This window comes from Amphiprion ocellaris, chromosome 10, assembly GCF_022539595.1.
Source record: "Amphiprion ocellaris isolate individual 3 ecotype Okinawa chromosome 10, ASM2253959v1, whole genome shotgun sequence".
NCBI lineage: Eukaryota > Metazoa > Chordata > Actinopteri > Pomacentridae > Amphiprion > Amphiprion ocellaris.
In genome coordinates, this window is record NC_072775.1 from 2619794 (window position 1) to 2646053 (window position 26260).

At 37.0% G+C, this 26260-nt stretch overlaps 1 protein-coding gene and 1 long non-coding RNA gene across 3 annotated transcripts; one reads left to right on the forward strand and one right to left on the reverse strand.

Moving 5' to 3' along the window:
• Positions 1-380: 380 nt before the first annotated feature.
• Positions 381-24782, reverse strand: LOC111585261 (mitoguardin 1-like). Of its 2 annotated transcripts, none has more exons than XM_055014586.1 (16): positions 24658-24782; positions 21057-21213; positions 17091-17262; positions 15073-15191; positions 13893-14025; positions 13595-13731; positions 11738-11861; positions 10462-10562; positions 7139-7248; positions 6949-7021; positions 5653-5739; positions 5469-5567; positions 5239-5373; positions 4317-4370; positions 4103-4174; positions 381-2345 (listed from the first exon to the last, which is right to left on the reverse strand). In XM_055014586.1, exons 2-16 carry the CDS (start codon positions 21153-21155, stop codon positions 2124-2126), a joined length of 1737 nt encoding a protein of 578 aa, XP_054870561.1. In that variant the 5' UTR covers positions 21156-21213; positions 24658-24782; the 3' UTR covers positions 381-2123. The 2 variants fall into 2 exon arrangements, with proteins under 2 accessions (XP_054870561.1, XP_054870560.1); XM_055014585.1 differs by having other exon boundaries at positions 4103-4219.
• LOC129349861 (uncharacterized) lies at positions 19620-22695 on the forward strand. Its single transcript, XR_008603029.1, has 3 exons — positions 19620-20024; positions 20373-20415; positions 20911-22695. It is a non-coding gene; the product is annotated as an uncharacterized LOC129349861 (long non-coding RNA).
• Positions 24783-26260: the final 1478 nt, after the last annotated feature.

Consider the following 26260-nt stretch of genomic DNA (forward strand, 5'->3'; position numbering starts at 1 on the left):
TTAAGTTTAATTTTCTAAAACTTATAAACTTCAGTTCAATATTCAAAACTTACCATGACAATTTGAGTTAAAGAAAACAAAGTTTACATAACTTAATGGCGCTCTCATGTTTTACGGTGTAGAAGCACTGAATTCAAGGCATCTTTGCTATAAAAAAACACACACATATATATATATATATATATATATATATATATATATATATATATATATATATATATATATATATATATATATATATATATAAACTATACTAAACTAATATATATAAAAACTACCGTTCAAAAGTCACTGAGAAATGTCCTTATTTTTGAAAGAAAAGCATTTTTTTCCCAATGAAGATGACATGAAATGAATGATAAATCCAGTGTAGACATTGCTAATGTGGTAAATGACTATTGTAGCTGGAAACAGCTGATTTTTAATGGAATATCTTCATAGGGGTACAGAGAAACATTTCCAGCAACCATCACTCCTGTGTTCTAATGTTACATTGTGTTAACTAATGGTGTTGAAAGGCTAATTGATGATTAGAAAACCCTTGTGCAGTTATGTTAACACATGAATAAAAGTTGGAGTTTTTATGGAAAACATGGAATTGTCAGGGTGACCCCAAACTGACAACCACGACAAAAAGTCCAAGTTGTTGACCCACACTCCAAACTCCCCAGAACATAATCCAATCAAACACCAGTGGGATGCTCTTAAACAAGCTCGATCTCCAGTGGCCCAGCTCACAGCCCACAGAACCCAGAAGATCCACTATCTGTATACTTCTTAGGTGTGTTGCTTAACCCTCCTGTTGTCTTCATTTATGGGCAACAAAAAATATTGTTTCCTTGTCTGAAAAAGTCCAAAAATTCAGCAAAAAAATTCCCCAAATATCTGAAAATTTGCAAAACCTTCAGGAAGAAAATTCCAATAATTCCTCAAAAGTTTCCCTTAAAAGTTTCCGTCTCGTCTTCTCTCCCAACTTCCACCTATCGTTTCTTCCTCCCGCCCCTAACATTCTCTTCCTCATCCCCGACCAATCCCCACACAGTAAAACAACTTGACCTTTAACCCTTGACCAATAAACAGTTAAAGTGAAGTTTTTTCACAAAGTATTTTCACAGTGAAACTTCCGATGTCCACATTTTCAACATTTTTGGGAAATCTTTAAACATCTTTTGGTAGAAAAAATGTTTAAAAAAATTCTTAAGAACATTCACTAAAAAAATCTACCAAAATCCAGTGAATTTCGCTGGATTTTGGTAGATTTTTTCTGAATGTTCTTAAAGAGAATATTACAAGTTTTACTGATACATATGTAATCTTTAGGTATTTTTACAATTTTTTTGGAAGATTTTTACTCATTTTTGAAAATATTCCCAAGAATTTCTTGCCAAATTTAGGGGTTTTTGTTCAATAAAACTTTTAAAGGAAACTTAAGAAATTATTGGAATTTTCTTCCTGAAGGTTTTGCAAATTTTCAGAAATTTGGGGAATTTTTTGCCTAGTTTCTGGATTTTTTTCAGGCAAGGAAACAATATTTTTTGGTGCCCATAAATGTGGACAACAGGAGGGTTAAATCCTGCATGAAGGTTTTACCTTTTTAAATAACGACATCTAAGCAGCCAGATGTTCCCTTTTCATTTCTAACTCGCTGTGTTCGGTGACAGGCGGCTCCTACATCTAACAGTGTTGCACTGCTGATGCTTAGGATGTTTAAATATGTCTAATAAATCTGTGACAGTCGAATGGATGTTTGAAGCAGACCACATTAATACGTACAGACACAACTAGAACTTCTACAAAATAAACCCTGCATCCTTTAGCTGTGTGCAAAAATAAATAAATACCTGCTTCTGCTCTGAACGGCAATAAATACCTAAAAGCTACCGCCAGAGAATCACTGCCAGTCTCACAGCAACGTTACATCTTATTGCTATGGTATTTAAAGTGGCACGGTGGACAGGAGGGGAGGAGATGAAGGCAGACACCTGGATCCACAGGTACAGAGCACACGGCATGTTGGGAGATGTAGTCGGTGGCTTTCAGAGGCGGCTCACACCTGCGGATAGGTCCTTTGGTCCAGCAGGCGGTGTGAACTGGCCCTGGGATAAATGCCGTCCTTGTGTGTGTCACTGTACCGGAGCCTCCAGCAGGGCGGCGCTGGGCAGCAGCTGCCTCTGAGGGGGGTTGCAGCCGCTGTGGTACAGCTGAGTGTCGGCCCCCAGGTAGGCCAGCAGCAGCTCGGTGCGTCGGTGCAGCAGGTGGAGCATGTCCTCCGCCAGGCTCTCCACCGACGAGTAGCGCACCTTGTCCAGATCAAAGATGTCCTTCAGGAAGTGGAGCACCTGGTCCTGGAGGAGAAGCAGCAGAACATAGATTTAAAAAAAACATCCAGAAAGAATTCCAGCAAAGAAAAGCAGCCTGGAAGACGCATTTTCACCTCAATCCCAGGAGCAGTCAGGACAGAGCAGATTAACTTGTCTTTGAGGTTCCATCTAAAGGAGCTCAACGAGAGGTTCAGCTGCTTTTTACTCAAGTTTTTACTGCGCCAAGGAACACAGCAGTATCGCCGTACGTTTGTCTGTCTGTGGGCAACATTACTCAAAAATGGACCAGCGGATTTGGATGAAATTATCAGGGAAGGTCAGAAATGACACAAGGACCAAGTGATTAGATTTAGACAGTGATGCAGCTTATAGTCTGGATCCACGGATTAGTTAAGCATTTACCATTGCCAGATATAGCGGCCGGCACGGTGTCACTGTAACCATGACAAGTAAATGTTACATCAGCTGCCTACTGACGATCACATGATTGTGATCCTACTACAAATTCACCACTGAGGACTTATCAGTTGGAAATTATACAGCGACTGAGAAGCCTTGGCTGAATACTGCACTCTCTGCATGCCGGTATGGACTCAAATTTTTCTAAGACCCACCCCCACTCTACTCCCATTGGCTAGTGATATTAGTTTGGCTGAGAGCAAAAGCTGCGTTCCCCTCATTCCATTGGTAGATTGGCAATGTAGTCCTTTTTTTCCAAGACAAACGCCGGCGCTGCCCGCTGGAATTACGGCACAGTACCTGAATACTTACAGAAAACATCCAGGGAAGGTACGTGTCACTAGATGTGTTTTGCCTGTATGTAAACACGCCGCATCTGAAAATCACACGCATGGTGGGCGGTCACTAGTGGGCCACTAGAGGTCACATGACAGCGCTGACCTTCAGCAGCCGCTACATGGTCACATGACTGAGCTTTCAGCTTGACAGTCCTGCAGATGTGTCGGATAAACACAGCAGCTCGGCCTCAAACTTTCTCTTTTATTTCAAAAACACTTCAGGGAAAAGTATTTCTGAAAGCATCTGAGGCGAGAAATAATCTGTGCAGGAACTGAATCTGTCCTGGTTTTAGTTCACTAACGGCTAGTTTAGACGACCGTTTAGACCACGGACTGGTTGGAAACTCCTGCTGTAAACAGTAGAAAAGCTGCGCCGGTTAAAACAGAAGTGTCCCATCAAATTGCGGTCCTCCATTTAATGACCTGGGGTCAAGCATGTAGTTGATTAAATGAAGCCTCGATTCAGAGAATTTTGCCTCGAGGAATTTTAGTAATCGAATTACTTGAATAACTCGAGGAATCGTTTCAGCCCTACCCTGAAATCTACACCTGGGAATTTAGGCTCCGGTTTCTCCACCTCAGCTAAGGATGTTGTGACAGTTTCTCCGTCCGCTGAAGCTTCTGCTCCACTGGTGGCAGATTTAATAGATCCTATCTATGTGGTGTGATCAAGAAATGTTCATCATGTTTTCTCTTTCATGCTTCACCATTAACGATCTGACCGGCGCTCTTTCTATGAAATTTCATCACTCCCTTTCCTTCTGCAGCGGCTTAATGTCACCCAACCAGACAGTCAGTATCAAAAGCCTTTAGTCTGGATGAACAAACTGCAAACATTTCCATTTCAGCAGTGGACATACATTCATCTGGCCTGTCTTCTGTTGAATTCTGCTAAAATCTGAATGGAAGCCCAGCCTCTGACAGAAAGTAGAGTTTCCTGGTGGACATCTCATGTTCCTGATGTTGTGTTCGGTGCAGACTGACCTTAAAGAAGCAGCAGAAGTCGTGCAGGGAGCTCTTTGGTCCCAGGAAGCCCCAGGCCAGAACGGGGCTGATCTGTTCACACACAGCGTAGAAATGAGCAATGAAGCCGTCGGCAACCTGAGACCAACAGCAGAGGTGAGCTGGTTGACTGATTGATCATTCTACTGGATATCCTGTCACATAAAGAGACTAGAAGGAAAACAGAGACTTGTACCTTCATGTGTTGTCTCTTCTGCTTCAGTACTGACCAACAACTTGATGCCACCGCCTGAGAAATAAACACATCAGACTCAATGAAAAGTCAAAATTCAACAGCTTCAAGTGTCTAAACAGAACGTGGAACCTACAAGGGTCATTATTTACACACTTAATTTTGACAGCAAAGTCTGATTTAGTCTTAGTCTTTTGAAAAGCACATCATTTAATTTTAGTCTTAGACTAGTCAAATTTTTTAGCCTTAGTCTAGTCTTAGTCGGCTAAATATCATAAGAGTTGTAGCCTTAGTCTAGTTTTAGTTGACTAAATATAAGAGTTTCAGTCTTAGTCTAGTCTTAGTCAACTAAATATCATGCGTTTCAGTCTTAGTCTAGTCTTTAGTCTTAATCTAGTCTTAGTTGACTAAATATAAGAGTTTTAATCTTAGTCTAGTCTTCAGTCTTAGTCTAGTTTTAGTAAACCAAATATTAGCAGATTTTAGTCAACCAAATCCACAGTGGACTTAGCTGACTAAATGTTTCTCCAGAATATCCGGTCATTGGAAATATCCATCAGTATGTTATGGAAGTTATGGAATGGCATTAAGGTTTGAATCTGCAATACAGACACAGATTTAACAGTTGTAATAAAAACATGGATTTTATTTTATTCTTAATGTCAAAAGCATGACCATGGCTTTTTCACAAAAGATAATCTCACATAAATTAAGCATTCGTTCCACCCAAACATTTTCGTCTCGTTTGAATTACTTGACTAAAGTGTCAGTTATATTTTGTCACAGTCGTCTTCATGTCTGACTTTTTATTTAGTTTTTATTGAGTGTCCGTCCATGAAAAAGGTTCGTTGACGAATATTTTCGTCATCGTCTTCATCAACAAAGTTAACACTGATTATTTGGTCCAGTTTTCTGTCTGACTCACCGTCTCCTTGAAGGAGCTGTTGAGCCAGCGGTTGTTGACGACGTTCTGGATGGAGATGGGTGGATTCTCCAGGTCCTCGAATGAATCCATCAGGATGAAGTCCAGCACGATGTCGTAGAAGTTCAAGTGCCTCACCTGGTCAGTATCAGACATGATTAAAGAGATCAGGTTGGTGCTTTCAGTACACTTCCATGCTGGACAGAACATCATCACCGGTACGTAACACTGACCCCCCGTGTGGCCAGCTCCACCTCCGTGTCCTCCCAGTGCTCCGTGTGCTCCAGGAAGGAAATCATCTCCTCAAACACTTCCTCAAATCTCTTTGGGCTCTGCAAACCGAACAGAAACATTTATGAGAGGAACACCTCATGAAAGAGAGATGGTTTTCTTTCCCAGATGTTTCTTCAGTCTTACCTTTTGTGCTTTAACTATAATTGAAGACAGTATTTTCTTTCCTGTTTCAGCCAGAAACATCCTGGTCGTCCTCTCGCACAAAATGAGCTGCAGACCAAAGAGCATTATTTTAATCATTATTAGAGTTCAATAATTCCTCCTGTGATCCTGATGCTAATTTAATGTTGACATGACTTTGTTTACAATTCAATGAGAGAACAGCTTAAAGAGCTCAGACGGTGCACATTTACAGCTTTAGAATGTATTTTTGGGGTCTACTAGTCTGTCTACATGCTTTAATGTACATAAAATACATTCTTCTCCTGCACATTGCTGCAACACTTCCTCTCTCTCTAAGGCGCTGATCTGAGTGGCCAACAGATGTGATGTGATTGGTTATGCAACAAAGCCACAGATCTGAGTGAAGAGATGTTACAGAAGTGGTTCTATTTGGAAATATTCATTGACTCAAGAAGCTGCTTGCCAGGCTAGCTGCCAACGTGTTATATGATGATGTACAGTCTATAAATAACAGGAGGAAAGCCTGAATTTAAATGAGTTGTATGAAGCAGAGTTTATGTGGGACAAAAGATCTGTTTGGGCTGGACTTTGTAAGTTTGCAGATCTTTTACATGCATGAAAAGCAGCTTTATAACACAGTAAAGGAAAGATCCAACAAGCATAATTTGGGCTCTTTAAGTATAAAACAACTGGATACTTCTATGAACCCTGTTCGGTGGAATTCCGGAGTGTGTGTGTGTATGTGTGTGTGTATTCATGTATGTATGTATGTATGTATATATATATATATATATATATATATTAAAAATTCCCCAAATTTCTGAAAATTTGCAACTTTCACGAAGGAAATTCGAATAATTCCTGAAAAAATTCCCTTAAAAATTTTTATTTTCAAAAAAATCCCCCAAATTTGGCAAGAAAATCCTTGTAAATATTTTCTGGATTTTGGCAGATTTTTTTTGTGAATGTTCTTAAGAAACATTTTTAACATTTCTTTTTTTCCACCAAAAAATGTTCAAAGATTTTCCAAAAATGTTGAAAATGTGGACATCACAAGTTTCACTGTGAAAATATATATTTTTTTCCCACATTTTCAAACTTTAAAATGAGTCAATTCTTACCCACAGGACGACACGAGGGTTAAATCACCGACAAAAGATGGCAACATGAGTTTCACAAAACATTTTTGCTTCACATTTGTCCAGGGGGCAAAAATAGAGACACGGCGTCCATCTTCATGTACAGTTGATGTTAGGAACGAGTTCATAAACTGTAATTTATGAGGGTAAACTGTACCTGACTTGCTTGCCGCACACAGTGTAACTTAGCCAGGAAATCCAAGTCTCCAAGACATTCCAGCATCTCAGTTCTGGAAATCAAAAAACCAAGAAAAACTTCTTCATGCAGGTGTCATTTAGTATCACGGAGGGAAGGTTTCACAGACATGCCAGAGATTGTGAGATACTGTGTTAATGGGTGTAACTACCTCAGCACTCTGCAGGAGATCTTGCCGTCTTCAGCCATCTGCAGCGCCTCCTCGTAGAACCGGTGGTGACCCAGAGCAAAGGCACTCCTCAGCTCTCTGTGCTCAGACAGCTGAGACAGAAATCAACCATTACTGGATAAATAATAATCACTTTCACTCCTTGCTCATCACATATGAGGCTTGAAGTGTGCAGAATTCACAAAATCAAGCCCAGAATATGAGTTTTTCCATTATTCACAGTGGTCTATGTCTTAATGTGTCCACATGTTGCAACAACAAAGAAGGCTTTGGATTCTTTTTTTTTAACTAAATCTGGAATAATATTTAGGACAATAGAAGGAACAGGTGGTTCCTTAATTAACATATGTTTTACTGAAGATGACTGGTGGTGAAGGCTGCACAGAGGCTCAGTAGTTAGCACTGTTTCCTAGCAGCTAGAAGACTGATTTGCATCCCAGCCTTCCTGGGATCTTCCTCATGGAGTCTCCATGTTCTCCTGTCCATGTGTGGGTTTCCTCCAGGTTCTCCGGCTTCCTCCCACAGTCCAAAAACATGCTGAGGTTAAATGGTGATTCTAAATTGTCCGTAGGTGTGAATGTGAGTGTGACTGTTTGTCTCTATGTGTAGCTCTGTGATATACTGTTATCTGTCCAGGTGAACCTGTGATATACTGTTATCTGTCCAGGTGAACCTGTGATAGACTGTTACCTGTCCAGGTGAACCTGTGATAGACTGTTACCTGTCCAGGTGAACCTGTGATAGACTGTTACCTGTCCAGGTGAACCTTCACTCTAAGTCTAAAATATTTCTGAATGTAAAATTTATTTAAATGTAGTCACAAAATAATTTATAGTAATAATGATTTTAAAAAATTAACAGAACAGCAAACGATGTGTAATATAACTCATGTTAAAGCATCTTGTCGCTATCTACAGGTTGGGAGGTAAAGCCCTCGGTCTGAACAGGGAATTCAGCTTGTAGACTTTGTAAACAACCGGTTTGTGTTTTGTTGGTTTAATACAGCAGCAGCAGCACAGCTTGAACCCCCACAGGGACTTAATGAGTCAAGGAGATAAAGGGAGAACTGGTAAACAGGAAGTCATCCGAATCAGACTCCTGCTGAGAATCCGATGTACTCTCAGACAGGTTGAGATTAAAATGTCTCCTGTTATAAACCTGTATTATTATCAGTAACTGTACAGTGCTGTGGTGTAGAAGCTCAGAGGACATCTATTGTTTTGTAATCTAAATGTATTTGTCATTTTGTAAAGCCCCACTTTTGTTTTAAAAAACTATAAATTGGACAGTGTCAATGCTTTTGAAATCTGAAAAAAATATAATTTAACAACACTATACATATAGAAACAGAATCAACTGTTTCTGCTATCTGGAGGATTTTCCTGTGTTTTAGACGGTACCAAAAGAGATCTAAGAAATTAGCCCTGCCGCTGTCTTCATTTACGGGCACCAAAAAATATTGTCTCCTTGTCTGAAAAAGATCCAAAAAATCAGCAAAAAAATCCCCAAATTTCTGAAAATTTGCAAAACTTTCAGGAAGAAAACTCCAATAATTCCTTAAAAGTTTCCCTTAAAAGTTTAATTTAAAAAAAAAAAAAAATCCCCAAATTTGGCAAGAAAATTCTTGTAAATATTTTCAAAAAATGAGTAAAAATCTTGCAAAAAAATCCTAAAAATATAGATATATCAGCAAAACTTCTAAGATTTTCTTTAAGAACATTCACATAAAAATCAACCAAAATCCAGTGAAATTCACTGGATTTTGGTTGATTTTTTTTTGTGAATGTTCTTAAAGAAACATTTTCTTTTTTTCCACCAAAAAATGTTCATAGATTTCCCAAAAATGTTGTAAATATGGACATCAGAAGTTTCACTGTGAAAATATTTTTTTCTCCACATTTTCAAACTTTAAAACGGGTTAATTATGACTCGCAGGACGACACGAGGGTTAAGAAACAGCCAACTCTACATAAATGTGCAAATGAATGAAGAGATTTATGGTCACTGATGCAAAAAGTCTGTGATTCAGAATAGGGCTTTTCGATGTAATGACAGTTTTTTGCTCTTGTTCTTGAAAATTATATTGTTTCGCACAAAAATATTACAGGTTTGTGAAAAGAATCGTATTTTACTGTTGAAAATATGTTGATTTCCTCACACGTTTACAATTTAAAAAAAAGTTGTTCTACTTGCACTAAAACCTACTTCTGATTGCATTAATGAGGACTCTAGGCCCGAAAGGCAGATGTGACAAGACAGAGGTCATAATTCATTTATACCTTTTACATAAGGTTATTTACTTTATTTTGCAGAAATGTACTGCAGTTTTTCACATTATTTTGTACTTGAAAGTTCTTTGTTCTTGAAAGGTGTAGAGTAGAAAAATAAAGGAGGCTTGTGGAAAGAATCTTAGTGTTTTTGTTGCTTTCCTCTCACAATTACCTGTTTACAACTTTTTAAAAAAGTTTTTCTACCTGTACCATAACCTACCTCTAATTTGCAGCAACAAGAAGTACCAGAGCAGATGTATTTCATAACTCATTTATAAATTGACTATTTTTAAAGGTTCTATAATTTCCCAGAGGTTTAACTCTCGTGTCGTCCTGTGGGTCAAAATTGACCCATTTTAAAGTTTGAAAATGTGGAGAAAAATAAAAAATATTTTCACAGTGAAACTTCTGGTGTCCACATTTTCAACATTTTTGGGAAATCTCTGAACATTTTTTGATGGAAAAAAGAAATGTCAAAAATGTTTCTTAAGAACATTCACAAAAAAATTCTTAAAATTTCTTAAAGAAAATATTAGAAGTTTTACTGATATATACGGAATCACTTTAGATATTTTTAGGATTTTTTTGGAAGATTTTTACTCATTTTTTGAAAATATTTACAAGAATTTTCTTGCCAAATTTGGGGGATTTTTTTTAAATAAAACTTTTAAGAGAAACTTTTAAGGAATTATTGGAAGTTTCTTCTTGAAGGTTTTGCAAATTTTCAGAAATTTGTAGAATTTTTTTTTGCTGAATTTTTGGATTTTTTTCAAACAAGGAAACAATATTTTTTGGTGCCCGTAAATGAGGAAAGCAAGAGGGTAAATGCTTTGTTGCATGTTTTTGTACTTGAAAATTCCTCTCTGTTGTAAAGTTAAACAAATACTAAAGGACAAAGTGTTGTAAAACAGTAAAATGTTTTGCCTGTAACTCATACCTTTGTTCTATTCTATTTTGTATGTAATTCAAGAATTCCTGAGGTGTAAAAGAGGTGATTTGTGGTATTTCCAGAGTGAGGTTTGGTGCTTTTCTTACCTCAGCAGCAGACACAAAGGAGTCGGTGGAGGCGATGCTGATGCTGTCTCTCAGACCGACGTCGTCCAGCTCCTCTCTGGACAAAACGTCGTTCATTTTATCTAGAAAGGAAGAAAAGTCACGTTCACACAGCAGCAGAGTTTGGATCTGATTGTTTTATATTATAGTGACAAATAGAAAAAGCACTCCAACACAGCAGCCACCCACTCAAACTACAACCTGAAAAATGTGATTAATGTAATGCAAAAAAAATAAATGTCCACACCCACTTTTATAAACGTGGTTTTATGTGAGGTTTCTTTTAGCTTTAATTAGTTTTAGTGTTTTATTCTGTATTATGTCCTGTTTATTTTAGATGTTCTCTCTGGTGTTATTTGACTTTTAGCTGCCTGGTTCTTTGGTGCAATGTCGTCTTTCTAATTCTTTAATTCTCTCATTTTTTTTTTTTACTTTTAATTTAAACCCTCAATCTTGTTCTTTAATTTTCAAACTGCCTAATTCCCTTGTTTGAGTTGCGTGCTAATCTAGCTAATTATTTATTTAATTTATTGTCATTTTTTCTATTTATTTTAACTGACTGCTCTGACTTCTCTCCTATATCTTGTTTGATCGTCTGTGTTGCATGTTTTAACTGTCAAAGCACTTTGTGAACCCTGTTCTTAAGGCTGCTATAGAAATAAAGTTATTATCAGATTTATTTTCTATTGACTGCTTTGAGTGAATAAACGTAGCTGCATAGTGTTGTCAGAAGGTAGTGACAGAGACTCTATTACACATAACTGTAATAAACAGAGTAGAAGCAGTAGGAAAAAAATAATGGTTATTTGCCAACTGCTATAAAAAAAAACTTAAAGAAATGGACAAAACCTATGCCACCTTCAACAGAAAATGTATAGAACTGTTCAGGAACTGTTTTAAAAGCTAGTAGTTGTAATTATTATTTCACGTCGGCTTTATTTGCCGTGTTTTGTGAAGATAAAAACAACAAAAGAAGCGTAAACAGCTGATCAGTCATGCGAGTGAAACTGTCTTTCTATCAAACGTTATTCAAAGAAGTTGTTTCAATCTCCCATGAAGGATATTAACTCTGTTTTGAAAGTGTCCAGAGGGCATGAAAACTGTTTTCCATTAACTTTCTACATACTAAAATACGTTACATAAATCCGGCTACTGGCTGTTACAGTAGATGTTTCACAGAGCTACTGTACTGTACTGTATTGATGTACCTATGTTTCTGTGCTGGTGATGAAGAATTGTGTAATATTGTTAACCTCACCCTGGCTGTTGCTGTGGGTGGAGGGCTCCGACATGCCCAACACTCCCTCAAACTCCTCCTGGAGGTGGTAAGCCCTCTGCAGCAGAGACTTCAGCCTGTGGATGAACTCTGCACTGATGACATCCTGAACAGAAATACAGAAAGAGAGAGATCAAGCAGCTATACCTAAATCAATACATAAAATATAACTTAGAAAATAAGTCCTACCAAGTTTAACAGCATCACTGAGTCATTATGGGCTGTTAGTTTATCTAGGACATCATCCTAACGTAGTAAAAGTACATTTTTTGACCCCATTCCACTGATTATTTTTAGTCTGTCCTTGGGAATCCCCCGTGACCTAATTTTTTAACGAGCTTTCTGAAGACACAAATGAATAGTGGATTTGCTTGACTGAAGACCAAGCAGCAGCCTCACCGTCTGTTTAGGTGCCCAGACTGAACTACTCGACCTGCACTAATCCAAAGCCCTCTGCAGTCAGGTTAGACAGCCAATGAGTTACACAATCCCAACTCTGTGGCAACGGTGGGCTGTCAGAGTGCAGGTAATTCATATATGTGACCGTATGAGCAGTGTTTGTGGGCAGTCTTCCTCTGGCATTAAAGAACGGAGCACAAAGCAGAGAACATGTTGGAACGACTTCAATAAACACATCAACTCTTGGGCTTCAGACTGAGAGAGATGCATGGATGTTGTGCAATAATTGTTGTTATTGGAAAGGAAAAAATCTGTTGTGCATGAGCCATTTGTATGTTGCCATAAAATGGGCATTTTATGGAATACAAACACTGTACTGAAACTAGGGAGGGAATCAGGCAGAATTACACTCACTTATTAGAAGGGTCAATCTATAACTGAGGAACTTTTGAAGTCCATGGGATAAATCTTACATACATTATTATCAAAAGTAAAAAAAACTAATGTTTTTTATGTTCATTATGATCATGTCTTTACAAATTCCATAATTATTTATTATGGAAACAATCACTTATTAAAAAAAAAATGACTGGACATCACTAAAATGTCAACTATGTTACAAAAAGTCCCGCAATTATATATTGACCCGTCCAGAATAACTTGAAAATGATCCATAATTATGGAAAATTAGTCCAAAATGACATGAAGTTTGTCCTAAATGTTTGAATGTGTGTGTGAATGGGTGAATGTGACGTATAATGTAAAGTGCTTTGGGTATCGTTTCAGGTATAGTAAAGCGCTGTATAAATCCAGATCATTTACCATTAAAATGTAAGTAATAAAAGATCTATGCTATGTAGAGCATTCTTGTTCTTGTCTTTAATGTCCGGAATCTTTTCCCTGATGGAAGGGGGAAGTTTAAGTTACTGTAGTGTTTTTAAATTATTTTCCTGTTTTTTACTGTGAAGCACGTTGGTCACCCTTTGGGTTGTTGTAAAGGGCTATGCAAATTAACTTTGATCGATTCATTGATTGATATACTGACATCATCAAGGACTGGACAAATACATCGAAGGCGAACACTGTACTACATGCAGCGTATGACAGAGAAAAGTGGAAAGGCATGGTCATCAACGCGGTTAACCAAAACACCTAAGAAGAAGAAGTACAGGCCTAAAGGTTTTGGAAAGAACAACGCTGTTGGTTCAGCATGTTGGACAGAGGAGGTATCACACCGTATTCTGTGACCCATCAGACATGCACAGATTTGACATCATATCCGGGCTGTAATGTCAGTACAGTCCAGTAAAATACAGACTTTGATATCCTGAAACACAGATGTGGGGGTAATTTACAAATTCCCAGAGATCCCCAGGTAACACTAATCCCGTGGGAACAGGCCATTAGTGTGGTTTCCTATTAAAGTGGAGCGTTTCTTACCTCCATGGTCTGTTCAGCGATGGTGTCTCCAGCTCCTGTTTTGACAGATGCACAGCTCACATCATCCTCACCCTGCTGGCTCCTGAATGTCAAGGCTTCCTCCCACCGCCGCAGAGCCTCCTCAAACAAATCCATACCTGAGAGAAAAAAAAACACTCTGACGTGTCCAAAAACAATCAATAGCTCAGGAGTTCTGATTTTAAAGTGTGCTGCAACCTAACAGAAAGGTTTAATGTTTCCTTCGTTGCAGTACATTTAATACTGACAGTGAGGTGATGCAGCACACGAGTCTACTTACCCATGAGGTACAGGTTTTCAGGTGTGGTTACAGGTAAATTGACCACACTGCAGATGTCAGCGTCCCCCACTCTGTCCCAACAGGTGGATTCATTAGCACAGGTGCTGCTGCTGGATGAGTTCATGCTTTTTACCTGCAAAGATACAGCAGAGGAGCTCACCTCAACATAAACACACTGCAACTATCAACAATATGTTTTATTAACTACCAAAAACATGAACCAGAAACTCATTAAATACATGCACATCTTTTCTCTTACACAATTAGTCATCTTGCATAGTAACCACATATTATTAGTCAATTATTTAGACAGAAATCTCACATCAGAAACAGTAAGAATGACTGGAAAAGTTGACACCAGTACAGAGAACAAACGGTGACTGCATTGTGTTTATGTGGCGAATATGAAGCAAAATATACCAGACACAAAAGGATAAGCAAAGTTTTCTATTCTGGTTTAACCCTCCTGTTGTCTTCATTTATGGGCACCAAAAATAGTTTCCTTGTCCGAAAAAATCCAAAAGTTCAGCAAAAAAATTCTACAAAACTCTGAAAATTTGCTAAATCTTCAGGAAGAAAATTCAAATAATTCCTTAAAAGTTTCCCTTAAATGTTTTCTTTTTAAAAAAAAAAAAAAAAAAAAAAATCCCCCAAATTTGGCAAGAAATTCTTGTAAATATTTTCAAAAAATGAGTAAAAATCTTCCCAAAAATCCTTAAAATATCTAAAATGATTCCATATATATCAATAAAACTTCTAATGGTTAAGAACATTCACAAAGAACATAATCAACCAAAATCTGGTGAAATTTGCTGGATTTTGGTTGATTTTTTTTTGTGAATGTTTTTAAAGAAACATTTTTTTAACATTTATTTTTTTCCACCAAAACATATTCAAAAATTTCCCAAAAATGTTGAAAATGTGGACATCAGAAGTTTCACTGTGGAAATATATATATATATTTTTTCCCCACATTTTAAAATTTTAGAACGGGTCAATTTGACCTGCAGGACGACACGAGAGTTCAGTACTGGAAAGTTTTTAATATATGATCAGATTTTTCCTTCTTCAAAAGTTAAAAACAATTCAAGCCATCACTGCTTTCTGCCTGTGGGTTTTGTTGCTTCAGATAAAAATGATGTGTAACATTCACTACACTGAAACTGTGGTGTTGTCTCACCGAGGCCAGGCTCAGCAGAGACCCAGACAGTTTCCTGTAGTCTCCTGTAGTGAGGACCAGGCCGGAGGAGTAGCCATTCTTGGAGTTGAGGGAGAGAGTGATGGCTTGGCTGGTGTTATCTGTGTAGATAAAGAAAATAGTTACAAGATAATGTCCTGGAAATGATAAAACTTATGTAAACCATGTCAATGTTACTGATGATAAGAAGTCACGGCACTATTGAATGTGTCTATTTAATATAGATGTACCCACAAACTAAATGACCTTGCGTTGAGTACAGGCATGTGTTCTGCATGTGTACGTTATGTACAGATACCGAATCACGTGACCTAAATATGTAGCAGGTGGCAGGAATTGATGGGACTCAGAAACACCCCCACAATTTAATCAGTTTTTCCTTGGATCATTTCTGATGGATAAGTCCCGATAAGTCCTCAGTGGTGGATTTGTAGTAGGATCACAATCATGTGATCATCAGCAGGCAGCTGACATAGTGTTCACTTGTTGTCATGGTTACAGTGTAGGGCTGGGCGATTTTGCCAAAAAAAAAATTCGATTCGATTTCGATTTTTTTCTATGCATTTATAAGTGATTGAGAAAAACAGATATTCTGTCAAAAGTTTGTTTTATTGCAAACAATTCAAGGCCTTGCCATTCAAAATTCAAGTTATAACCCAGTTTTAAAAAAAAGTGCAAGAGAACTTAATAGCTTAAATTTTACAATGATTAAGAAATTAAATAATGTTATGATTTATAACACTACTATTACACTTACCAAAAAAAGTGCAAGACAAAAAAATGCTTAAAGCCACCTCTTCCAACTCTTTGTGGATCTTTTGACGAATACTACTATACAATTGAGGCAGCGCCACATCAGCAAAATATCTTCGACTGGGTATGGTGTATCTCGCATCCAAAACATTCAGCAAGTGATTGAAGCCTCGCTTTTCCACGGAATAAATGGGAAGCATGTCTGTGGCAATATACAAAGTGATGGCCTCTGTAATTGCCTTAAAGCGGGCTCCACTCTTGTCATACGGTACACAGTTGGCGAATCTCTCAACAAGTGTTGTCTGTTTTGGCGGAGCTGTGCTCGGGGTGCCGTCTTCGTGTCGAAGCCGCTTGCTCTTCTCCCACTCATCTGGGTGCTTGTTTTTTAAGTGCTGAAACAAGTTTGTCGTGCTGCTACTTCCAGTTGCTACAGTCTTAAAACAAGTTTTGCAGCACGGCTTGGTCTGTTGATCGTCGCTTGGATCTAATCCGAACCAGTTCCAAATGACAGAATTCCAATTTCCTTTCTTTGAACAGAGTTGTTTTCTACTCGCGGGGGCAGCCATGTTGTCTCTTACTGTGCAATGCGCGGGGCGCGTTACGGAAGCCCACGAGTGAAGTGAAGCCTGAAACGCGAAAAAAGAAACTAACGGGGAAAATATATATCAGATCAATGGGAAAACACTCGAGTTAGTAAAATAAAAATCGATTTTAGTTATAAAATCGATAAATCGATAAAATCGATTTTATTCCCAGCCCTATTACAGTGACGCCGTGCTGCTATCTGGCAATGATACAGAAATCTTTAACAAATCCGTGGATCCAGACTATAAGCTGCATCACTGCCAAAATCTAATCACTTGGTCCTTGTGTCATTTCTGACCTTCCCTGAAAATTTCATCCAAACGCGTTAGTCCATTTTTGAGGAATGTTGTGCACAGACATACTCACATACACTGATCAGAACATTACTCCGCTGCGTTCCTTGATGGAGTAATACAAGATTATTTACTCTGGTCAATTGCTTATTTGACTTTCTTTAATCCTCCGTTTCTGTTAATTTCTTGTTGGGACTCTAATCTTCCTAAGTGAGCTAAAAAAGAGTTAAAGCATTTATCTGGAGCTGCTGCATACATCAGACTGATTACATAACCGAACAGAAAATGGGCCAGCATATTAAAAGGAGATTATAGGCCAGGGGGCTGCTGCTTGACAGCAAAAAATACCACGGTGTCAGGAAGTCTTACCATTTTCTGCTGAAGCTGGGGCAAAAAACTCAAAGCCAGCCTGCTCCCATTGTGGTGAGTGAGCCTTCTTTCTGCCCTTCCTCCTCTGGAAGCGACGAGCGAGGAAGAGGAGCGAGACGGCACCAAAGGCAGTGGCAGCCACCAGCTTCTTGGTGCCTGTGCTGACACTCACCTGGAATAAAGAAAGAGAGAACATCTGGATTTAACTGTTGGTATGTCTTACAGAGAACCATAAACACCACATTGTGGATGAAAATCAAAACAGTTCAAAGCCCGTATTTCTCTGTAGCTTCACATTGTGTTCTTATTATAATCCTGTTTCTCAGCAACACACACCTTCATGTTTCTGTCTTGCTAAATATTAACGGTAATGTGTAAAACAGAAAGGCAAAGAAGACGGTCTTGCCAGCCGTTGGAACCGAGTGTCAACACAGACGACCTTTGTTACACAGAACATGTTTACAGTTCTCTAAGTAAGGTTCAAATAACTTTCAATTTAGTGTTGAAAACTATTTTTAAAAACTGGCAGGGGCATGAAACGCAGATGAAATTCAAAATACCAGTTATTATATTTATTGATGTCACACACTACAGCAGGGGGTGTCAAACTCATCTTAGTCCAGGTTCCACATTCAGCCCAGTTTGATCTCCAGTGGGTCGGACCAGTAAAACCACAGCATAATAACCTATAAATAACCACAACTTCTAATTTTTCCTTTGTTTTTGTGCAAAAAAGTAGTTTATGAAAATGTTCACTTTTAAGGAATTATCTTTTTACAAAACATCATGAACAACCTGAAATTTCTTAAGAAAAATAAATTCAGTTTCAGCAGCATTCAGCCTCAGTTTATCATTTCCACATTACAGCTTCCAGATCACAGAGTGTCTACAAAGAAACACAACATTTTGTCATTTGGAACTGGACCACAGAGCGATTTTTGTTCATGATCAAAAGAACAAAAGCCAGACAAAAAAAAGAAAAAACAAAAACAAGACAGAATATTACAAAAAAAGTGACACAAAACAAAAAATGAGACAAATGACATGAAACAAAACAAAGAGACAAAATATTTGACAAAAAAAGTTACAAAGTGACAAAAAAAATGGACAAACGACAAAAACAAGACAAAGAATTATATAAATGACACAAACAAGACAAAAAATGACAAAAGTGAGGAACAAAATGACAAAAAAGTAGACGAACACAAGCAAGACAAAAAAAACCACAAAATGACAAAAATGATATGCAAAATGACAAATAACGCAAAACACAAAATGACAAAAAATGAGACAAAATAAGACAAAAAACACAAGTGAGACAAAAAGGAAACACAAAACAAGACAAAATATAAGAAAATATAAGACAAAATATTCCAAAAACCGAGACAGAAAATGACAAAATAAACAAATACGAAACAAAACAAATAAGAAACAAAAAAATTTGACAAAAGTTCGAAACTGGCAAAAATGAGACAAAAAAAATTGCATAAATTACACAAAAACAAGACAAAACATTACAGAAATGAGACACAAACCAACAAAAGAACAATGAACAATCTAGTATTTACCAAAACAACTTGTCATGGTCTAGAAATGATTTTAAATTTTACTAATTTACAATCTGCAGTTAATGTCTTCTCTGTAAATTTTCCACTTTGAGGGCCGGATTGGACCCTCTGGAGGGCCGCTTTTGGCCCGCGGGCCGCATGTTGGACACCCCTGCAATACAAAGTGATACACACACCAAAACCAAAGCACACTGAAAGCACCTTGCTCTCTTTAATACTGTGAACTACAGGTTATCAGCTCTAAGAGACTACTAGAGTATACAAAGCACAAAATGTTTACATGAAGCCAAAACCATCTCAGATCAGAACACGAATATTAAATAAAGATTGCCATAAATAGTTCAACACATATACTCAACATTACGCAAATCAGAATCACTTCTGTCTCCACTTCCCTGCTTAAACTAATAGAAGGCAAGCACTGCCATTCTTTTATTTAACCCTCCTGTTGTCTTCACTTATGGGCACCCAAAAAAATGTTGTTTCCTTGTCTGAAAAAAATCCAAACATTCAGCAAAAAAATTCCCCAAATTTCTGAAAATTTGAGAAACCTTCAGGAAGAAAATTCCAATAATTCCTTAAAAGTTTCCCTGAAAAGTTTTATTTTAATAAAATCCCCCAAATTTGGCAAGAAAATTCCTGTGAATATTTTCAAAAAATGAGTAAAAATCTTCCAAAAAAATCCTAAAACTATCTAAAGTGATTACATACATATCAGTAAAACTTCTAATAGTTTCATTTAAGAACATTCACAAAAAAATCAACCAAAATCCAGCGAAATTCTGTGGATTTTGGTTGATTTTTTTTGTGAATGTTCTTAAGCAACTTTTTTAACATTCCTTTTTTTTTCACCAAAAAATGTTCAAAGATTTCCCAAAATGTTGAAAATGTGGACATCAGAAGTTTCACTGTGAAAATATTTTTTTCCCCACATTTTCAAACTTTAAAACGGGTCAATTTTGACCCGCAGGACGAGACGAAGGTTAACTGGAAATATTATGACATAAGCAGACAACAGAACTCTGCACCACAGTTTGAAGTTTGTATGTAAACAGTGATGATAACAACACAAGCAAACAGCACAAAGGGTAAAAAGGAGAGACTGAGACCAACACTTGGCCGACTGATCAGAGTTGAACGGAGGAAGCAGAACTCTAAAAGGACACTTCTGTTGCACCAGGCAGCATTGGAAATAAGCTTCTCACCTGTCATAGATTTTTAACAATCTGTTTGAGATAACGTGCGTATCGCCCTCAGTCTATAGTTAGAAACACCAACTGAGGAGGAGGAGATCATCCACACAGACACTGCTGCTGCTGCTGCTGAACATTTCCAACAACTGATTACATAAACACTTGGATTGGAGGTATGACAACAGACATAATATTGACTTCTGGAAAAGGGCAGTGAAAGAGCTGGAATGATTTAATGGTGCAGCAGGTCTGCAGTGCTTCAAAGCTGTGTCTATAACCGCTACTGCCACATGCTACCAGACACCAGAATATCCAATTATATCAGACCAGCTACGTGACTCAGGGCACACTCATACCTTCCACATGTGTATAGGAAGCACACATTGTAACATGGTAAAGGAAAATATGCGGCGTTTAGTATCATAAAGACCAGCATACTAAGCAAATGTAGACAACATTTACAATAACAACTGCTCCTACAGCCTTCAAGTGTAAATGTATATCCTTTTTTGCATTTACAGGAGGTCCTCGACTTACATCAGAGTTCTGTTCCTACAAATCGATGTAAGTCAGAACTCCGGTGAAAATGTAAACAAAGTTCGGTACATCACAATATTAGTTCTTCATAAAAGTCATGAAGACCAACGACGTTCATGCATGTATGAATCATTTTACAAGAAGATAACAGAATATTGTAATGGACTGATATTGTTGATGTTGAGGTTTCAATGTTTATTGTTCAGTTCCAGATTTACCTAATGTCAGTGAACGTGCCATGTTTAGTTAGCTCACCTCTGACTGGTACAGGTTTCAGATATCCCATAAATTTGCATGTATACTGCATTAAGAATCACTCTTAGGTTATCAAGTGTACTTTCTTTTAGTACAATCACATCAGTCTTGTGTGGATATTTTGATGCAGATTATTATTTTATTCATCACTTTTTGGGTAATTTCTATGTAAAGTACCCCAACTAGTAATATGCAACGTTTTTTGTAATATTTATACAAAATTTGAACAAACAATTAACAGATATTTGTTTAAATTCTTACTAACAGTTGGGGGAAAAAGACACTGGGAGGATCAAACTGAAGTTGCAACTGTACCCTCAACAACATCGCCTCTAATGGCCCAGAAATAGACACCAGGACTCCATGCAACACGGCCGCGGAACAACACCTGCCAGGTTCAAACACATGCTCACCTGTGCCAGGGAGCTGTAGACGGACAGCAGTAGGTCAACCATGCGCAGGGCAGCAGCCTTGACAGACAGCTGGGAGCTTGAGAAGGTCTCATGTGTCATTGTGGCCCTTTATCCATGACTTGGCAACTCCTTCATCCTCATCGCCATTCTGTTGGAGCTGAAGACACGAACAAGAGCGACATTAAAGGGTTTAACTTTGGAGGCTCTGGTGGAGACACCGTGGTTACATAAAGCCTGTGACATACAGCACGGTGCAAGCCGCAAGCCGACTGAATAAAGCAAGTCTCGTTAACCATATGTATTAGGGCTGGCCCGAATAGCAATTTCTGGGCTCTGGATATGTGGACCCAATTAATGACGAATATCCGAATATTCGGCTCTTCCGGAGGACGGGGGTGAAATGACATTCCATCCATCCATTATCTATACACCGCTTAATCCTCATTAGGGTCATGGGGGGCTGGAGTCTATCCCAGCTGACTGAGGGTGAAGGCAGGGGACACCTGGACAGGTCGCCAGTCCATTGCAGGGCTGTATATACAGACAAACAATCACATTCACACCTACAGACAATTTAGAATAATCAATTAACCTCAGCATATTTTTGGACTGTGGGAGGAAGTCGGAGTACCCGGAGAAAACCCACGCATGCACAGGGAGAACATGCAAACTCCATGCAGAAAGATCCCAGGAAGGCCGGGACGCGAACCAGGGATCTTCTTGCTCTAAGGTGGCAGTGCTAACCACCACACCACTGTGCAGCCCGGTGTAGTGACCTGTATTTATATTATTGTTTTCTTTATTTATTTACACGGTATAGGGCATTTAAACAAACTCAAATACAAATTAAATACTAATTTGGAAAATGACACATTTACCTAATGAATTATATGAACAACATATATATTACAGTTTTTCTCAGTCGCTTTGGTACATCTCTCAGATCAGAATTGAAATTCTCTACTACTTGTTCAATGTTCACATCATTGTGTCACTTGTGCACATCAAAAAAGCAGTTTCTCATTTCTTTGAACAAGTTGCAAATGCTTTGGTACATCCACGCAAATGATTATGTACAATTCTCTGCTGTTTCCTACATTATCAGCTCCTTATGTCATGTTGATCTAAATGTATTCTAATGGGTCTCTGTTGAATAGTCTCACCCTCCACAACATTTAGGCATTAGTTCATCGCATAAATCTTTACATTCAAAATGGTTGAACAAGTTGTCAGAATATGTCAAGGATATTTCTATACATTTCCATTAGACTTTTTTTCTAAATCCGTCCTGAATTGGTAAATTGCTCCCAGGTGAATTTTGACTTTCTCTAACGAAGGGAAATGTGTGAAGGGTTAGGGTTGTCTGAAATCATTCAAAGACAAAAGAGAAGATATTTCATGATGTGGATGAGAATTTGTGTCCAACAGACAGGAACATCAGGAGGTGTAGAAAGACTGCACTGGAATTCCTACAGCACTGCATGTACAGTTTTCCCTGAGGAGATTGTCCTCTGTTCACATTTCCACTTTTGTTTTTTTGTTTTTTCTTTGTACTATGCAGTGCTGTTTTCCTTTCTGTATCGCAACGATGTGGTCTGTCAATAAATTACAACACAAACAGTAAAAGCGTAAATGTGAATCTTGTCCAGTCTCTTGGAATCAATCTCCCACATACACTAAGGTGGAACTTACAATTTACAATAGCTGTCATCAGAACTTGAGCCATAGTTTCCATCAGAACATCCCTCCAGAGAACACGGTTAGAATGACAACATGACTAAGCAATCTGACTGTTTCATTCATACAATGACACCAGGACTGGTCATTCTGATGCCACTGACATGTTCATTAACACAGATATTTACTTTTGAGAGATGAACTAAGGATTTTGAGCTAGAGACTGGCTTTTGCAGGTAATCCATGGTGTTTTGCTATGTGTACAAATTGTTTTGAGCAATGCACTTACTGTTTTGCAAATGTCGAGGATGAAGAAATGTACCAAAGCGACTGAGAAAAACTGTTATTTATATATATATATATATATATATATATATATATATATATATATATATATATATATATATATATATATATATATATATATTTTATTTATTTATTTTTTTTGTATATATATATATATATTTGGATTTTGTGTTACCTTAACTTTATACCTGGCACTAATATTTTATTTTATTCTATTTCATCTTATTTTATGCTACCTTCACTTTATACTTGACACTAATATTTAATTTTATTCTATTTTATCTTATTTTATGTTACATTTTATTTTATTATTTTAAATTACATCTTATTTTATTTTGTGCTACCTTCGCTTTGTACCTGACCCTAACATTTTATTTTATCTTATGTCACCTTCACTTTATACCTGACCCTAATATTTTATTTATCTTATTTTATGTTACCTTCACTTTATACCTGACCCTAATATTTTATTCTATTTTATGTTACCTTCACTTTGTACTTGACCCTAATATTCTATTGTACTTTATCTTATTGTATGTCACCTTCACTTTATACCAGACCCTAATATTTTATTTTATTTCATTTTCTGTTACCTTTACTGTATACCTGACCCAAATATTTTATTCTATTTTATTTAATGTCACCTTCACTTTATACCTGACCCTAATATTTTATTTTATTCTATTTTATTTTCTGCTACCTTCACTCTATACCTGACCCTAATATTTTATTTTATTCTATTTTATTTTCTGTTACCTTCACTGTATACCTGACCCTAATATTTTATTTTATTCTATTTTATTTTCTGTTACCTTCACTGTATACCTGATCCTAATATTTTATTTTATTTTCTGCTACCTTTACTGTATACCTGACCCTAATATTTTATTCTATTTCATTTTATGTCACCTTCACTTTATACTTGACCCTAAAATTTTATTTTATTCTATTTTATTTTCTGTTACCTTCACTGTATACCTGACCACGTTATTCTGTGTTGTCTTGTTGTTTACCCCCTTGTTGAATATCCAGCTGCTGTAACAACAGAATTTCCCTCTGGGGATTAATAAAGTCTGTCTAAGTCTAAGAAGAAAAAGAACTCACAATTTAAAAACTATAAACTAGACTTAAAAAATAAATAAAAGTCTCCTTGCATGTTCTGACAATATGTCAGACATCTTTAAGGAGTGTATTTTAACGTCTTGCTGCTATGCTAGTCTCTGCCCAGTGTAAAGTCGCTGTGAACTCTTTTCCAGTCCCATTGTCTAAGTACTTGCAATGTTAGTAACTACTTTACAACAGTTACATAACTATTCAAACTCGCACAGTTTGCTTGCATAACACCAAAAACAATTTGCAATAAAAAAAACATTTATTGCAAGAGTTTTAAATGTAATTACAGTGACAAAAAAGCGCTGATATTAACGACTAAAAAGCCCTGAAACGTGATAATCTCATTAACACATGGTTGAGAAAATGATTCCCGGCCCGCCTCAGCAGCTAACGGCTAACTCAGCTAACAGGGTTAATAACGGCTGACAGGGTTTAGATAAATTTGTTCAACCAGCTGGAATAAAGACAGTTTAACAGACAAACTAGTGGTCGGTTCTTAACTTACGGTACTGCTGATGTCCCGGTACGTTCGGAGGTCCCGGCGGTTGAACCGGTTCTCTCCGGCTGACCTCAGCTGCTGCCCACTGAAGGACTCCGGCACGAGCAGCAGCACGCATGCGCACTTCCGTGTTATGGCGTTGTGGAGTTTCTGCGCCCCCATTCGGTGTGTTTGAGTATTACAGTCTGCGTTCATGCTCGCTTTAAAAGATAGAGATAGATAGATAGATAGATAGATAGATAGATAGATAGATAGATAGATAGATAGATAGATAGATAGATAGATAGATAGATAGATAGATAGATAGATAGATAGATAGATTTGGCTGTTAGTGTCCCCTAGGAATAAGATAAGATAAGATCCTAAGTCCTTTATTTCTCCCCATGCCAGGGGAAATTCACATTGTTACAGCAGCTTATGCAGCAATAAACATAGCAATAGTAATAAAATTATAATAAAATAGTAGTAATAACATTTACACTATGTACAGGGATGAGAAATGAGAATGAAATAGTACAGTATTGACACACTGTAAACAATACAACATAAAGTGGCTAAAGTGGAATAAGGAAAGAGAATAATTAAATAACTATAGAAAGAAGAAGAGAAAAATGTTTTTACAAATTTTTGCTTTCGACCAATTAAAATGTTTTGAGTAGATTAATCACCAGGTTGCTGTGGACTAATTTGGATTATTCACAGTTATATATCATTCATATTGAGTTTATATATATTGGATTTTGATTTATTCTGTGTGTTGCAGATTGGTTTAATTGTGCGAAAAATTTTTAAGTTGATTAATCATGATGATGGATTAATCCACGTTAGCGTCTTAATTTTGACAGCCTTAAAAAATTAAATAATAGTAGCAATAAAAATAAATACATAAAAATTATATATAGATATTTATACATCCAGAGAAGAACATATAAACACAGTAGTGCAAAATGCTAATTGCTAGAGTGATAATCCAGTGCAAAAAGCAGAAAATGCTGTTCTTAGTGCACAAAGAACTGTATATATCCATTGGAATACAGTATATTGTGCAGGAAGACTGGCTCTGTCATTTATTGGGGTGATGGTAGTTGGTTTTCTGTGTACATTTAAGTCAAATTCATTATTCATTTACAGTGAATTCTGACTTTACAATTAGATTTATTAGATTTTGAAGTAAACAAAGGACAGCATTGGTTAAGATACTGTGTTGGACACAAAAATACTGCACATTTCTCAAATTTGATCTCATAATTTTTACTTTTTGCGTTGTCGTTTTGAAAACAACACACATATCATAATTCTAAGTTAAAATGTAACAATATTAAACTTTCCAGTTAAGCTGTTTTAGACTGATTCACAATGACTTGATCATATTTATTGAACTATCATTCATTTCTATTAGCATTTAAAAAAAAAAATTTATTCATCATATCCTTAGAACAATTCAAGTTTTCTAATTTAATTTAATTTTTCTATTTCTTGTTGTCAATTTGCTTGTTTGTGAATCCTCTAATGAATGCTTTTATGAATTTTCTAACTTTCCATTTAATATTGTTATTAATGTTGTTAAAGTTTTGATTTGTGTGCCACTGTCTGTCATTTTCTACTCAGC

Bases quoted from the DNA above. Each gene is read 5' to 3' on its own strand.
- LOC111585261 (XM_055014585.1), bottom strand. From the start codon at position 21,155: ATGACACATGAGACCTTCTCAAGCTCCCAGCTGTCTGTCAAGGCTGCT. The intron at 17,263-21,056 runs GTGAGCATGTGT...TCTTTATTCCAG, and splicing joins TCTACAGCTCCCTGGCACAG to GTGAGTGTCAGCACAGGCAC. The intron at 14,026-15,072 runs GTGAGACAACAC...GTATCTTTGCAG, and splicing joins CTCTGCTGAGCCTGGCCTCG to GTAAAAAGCATGAACTCATC.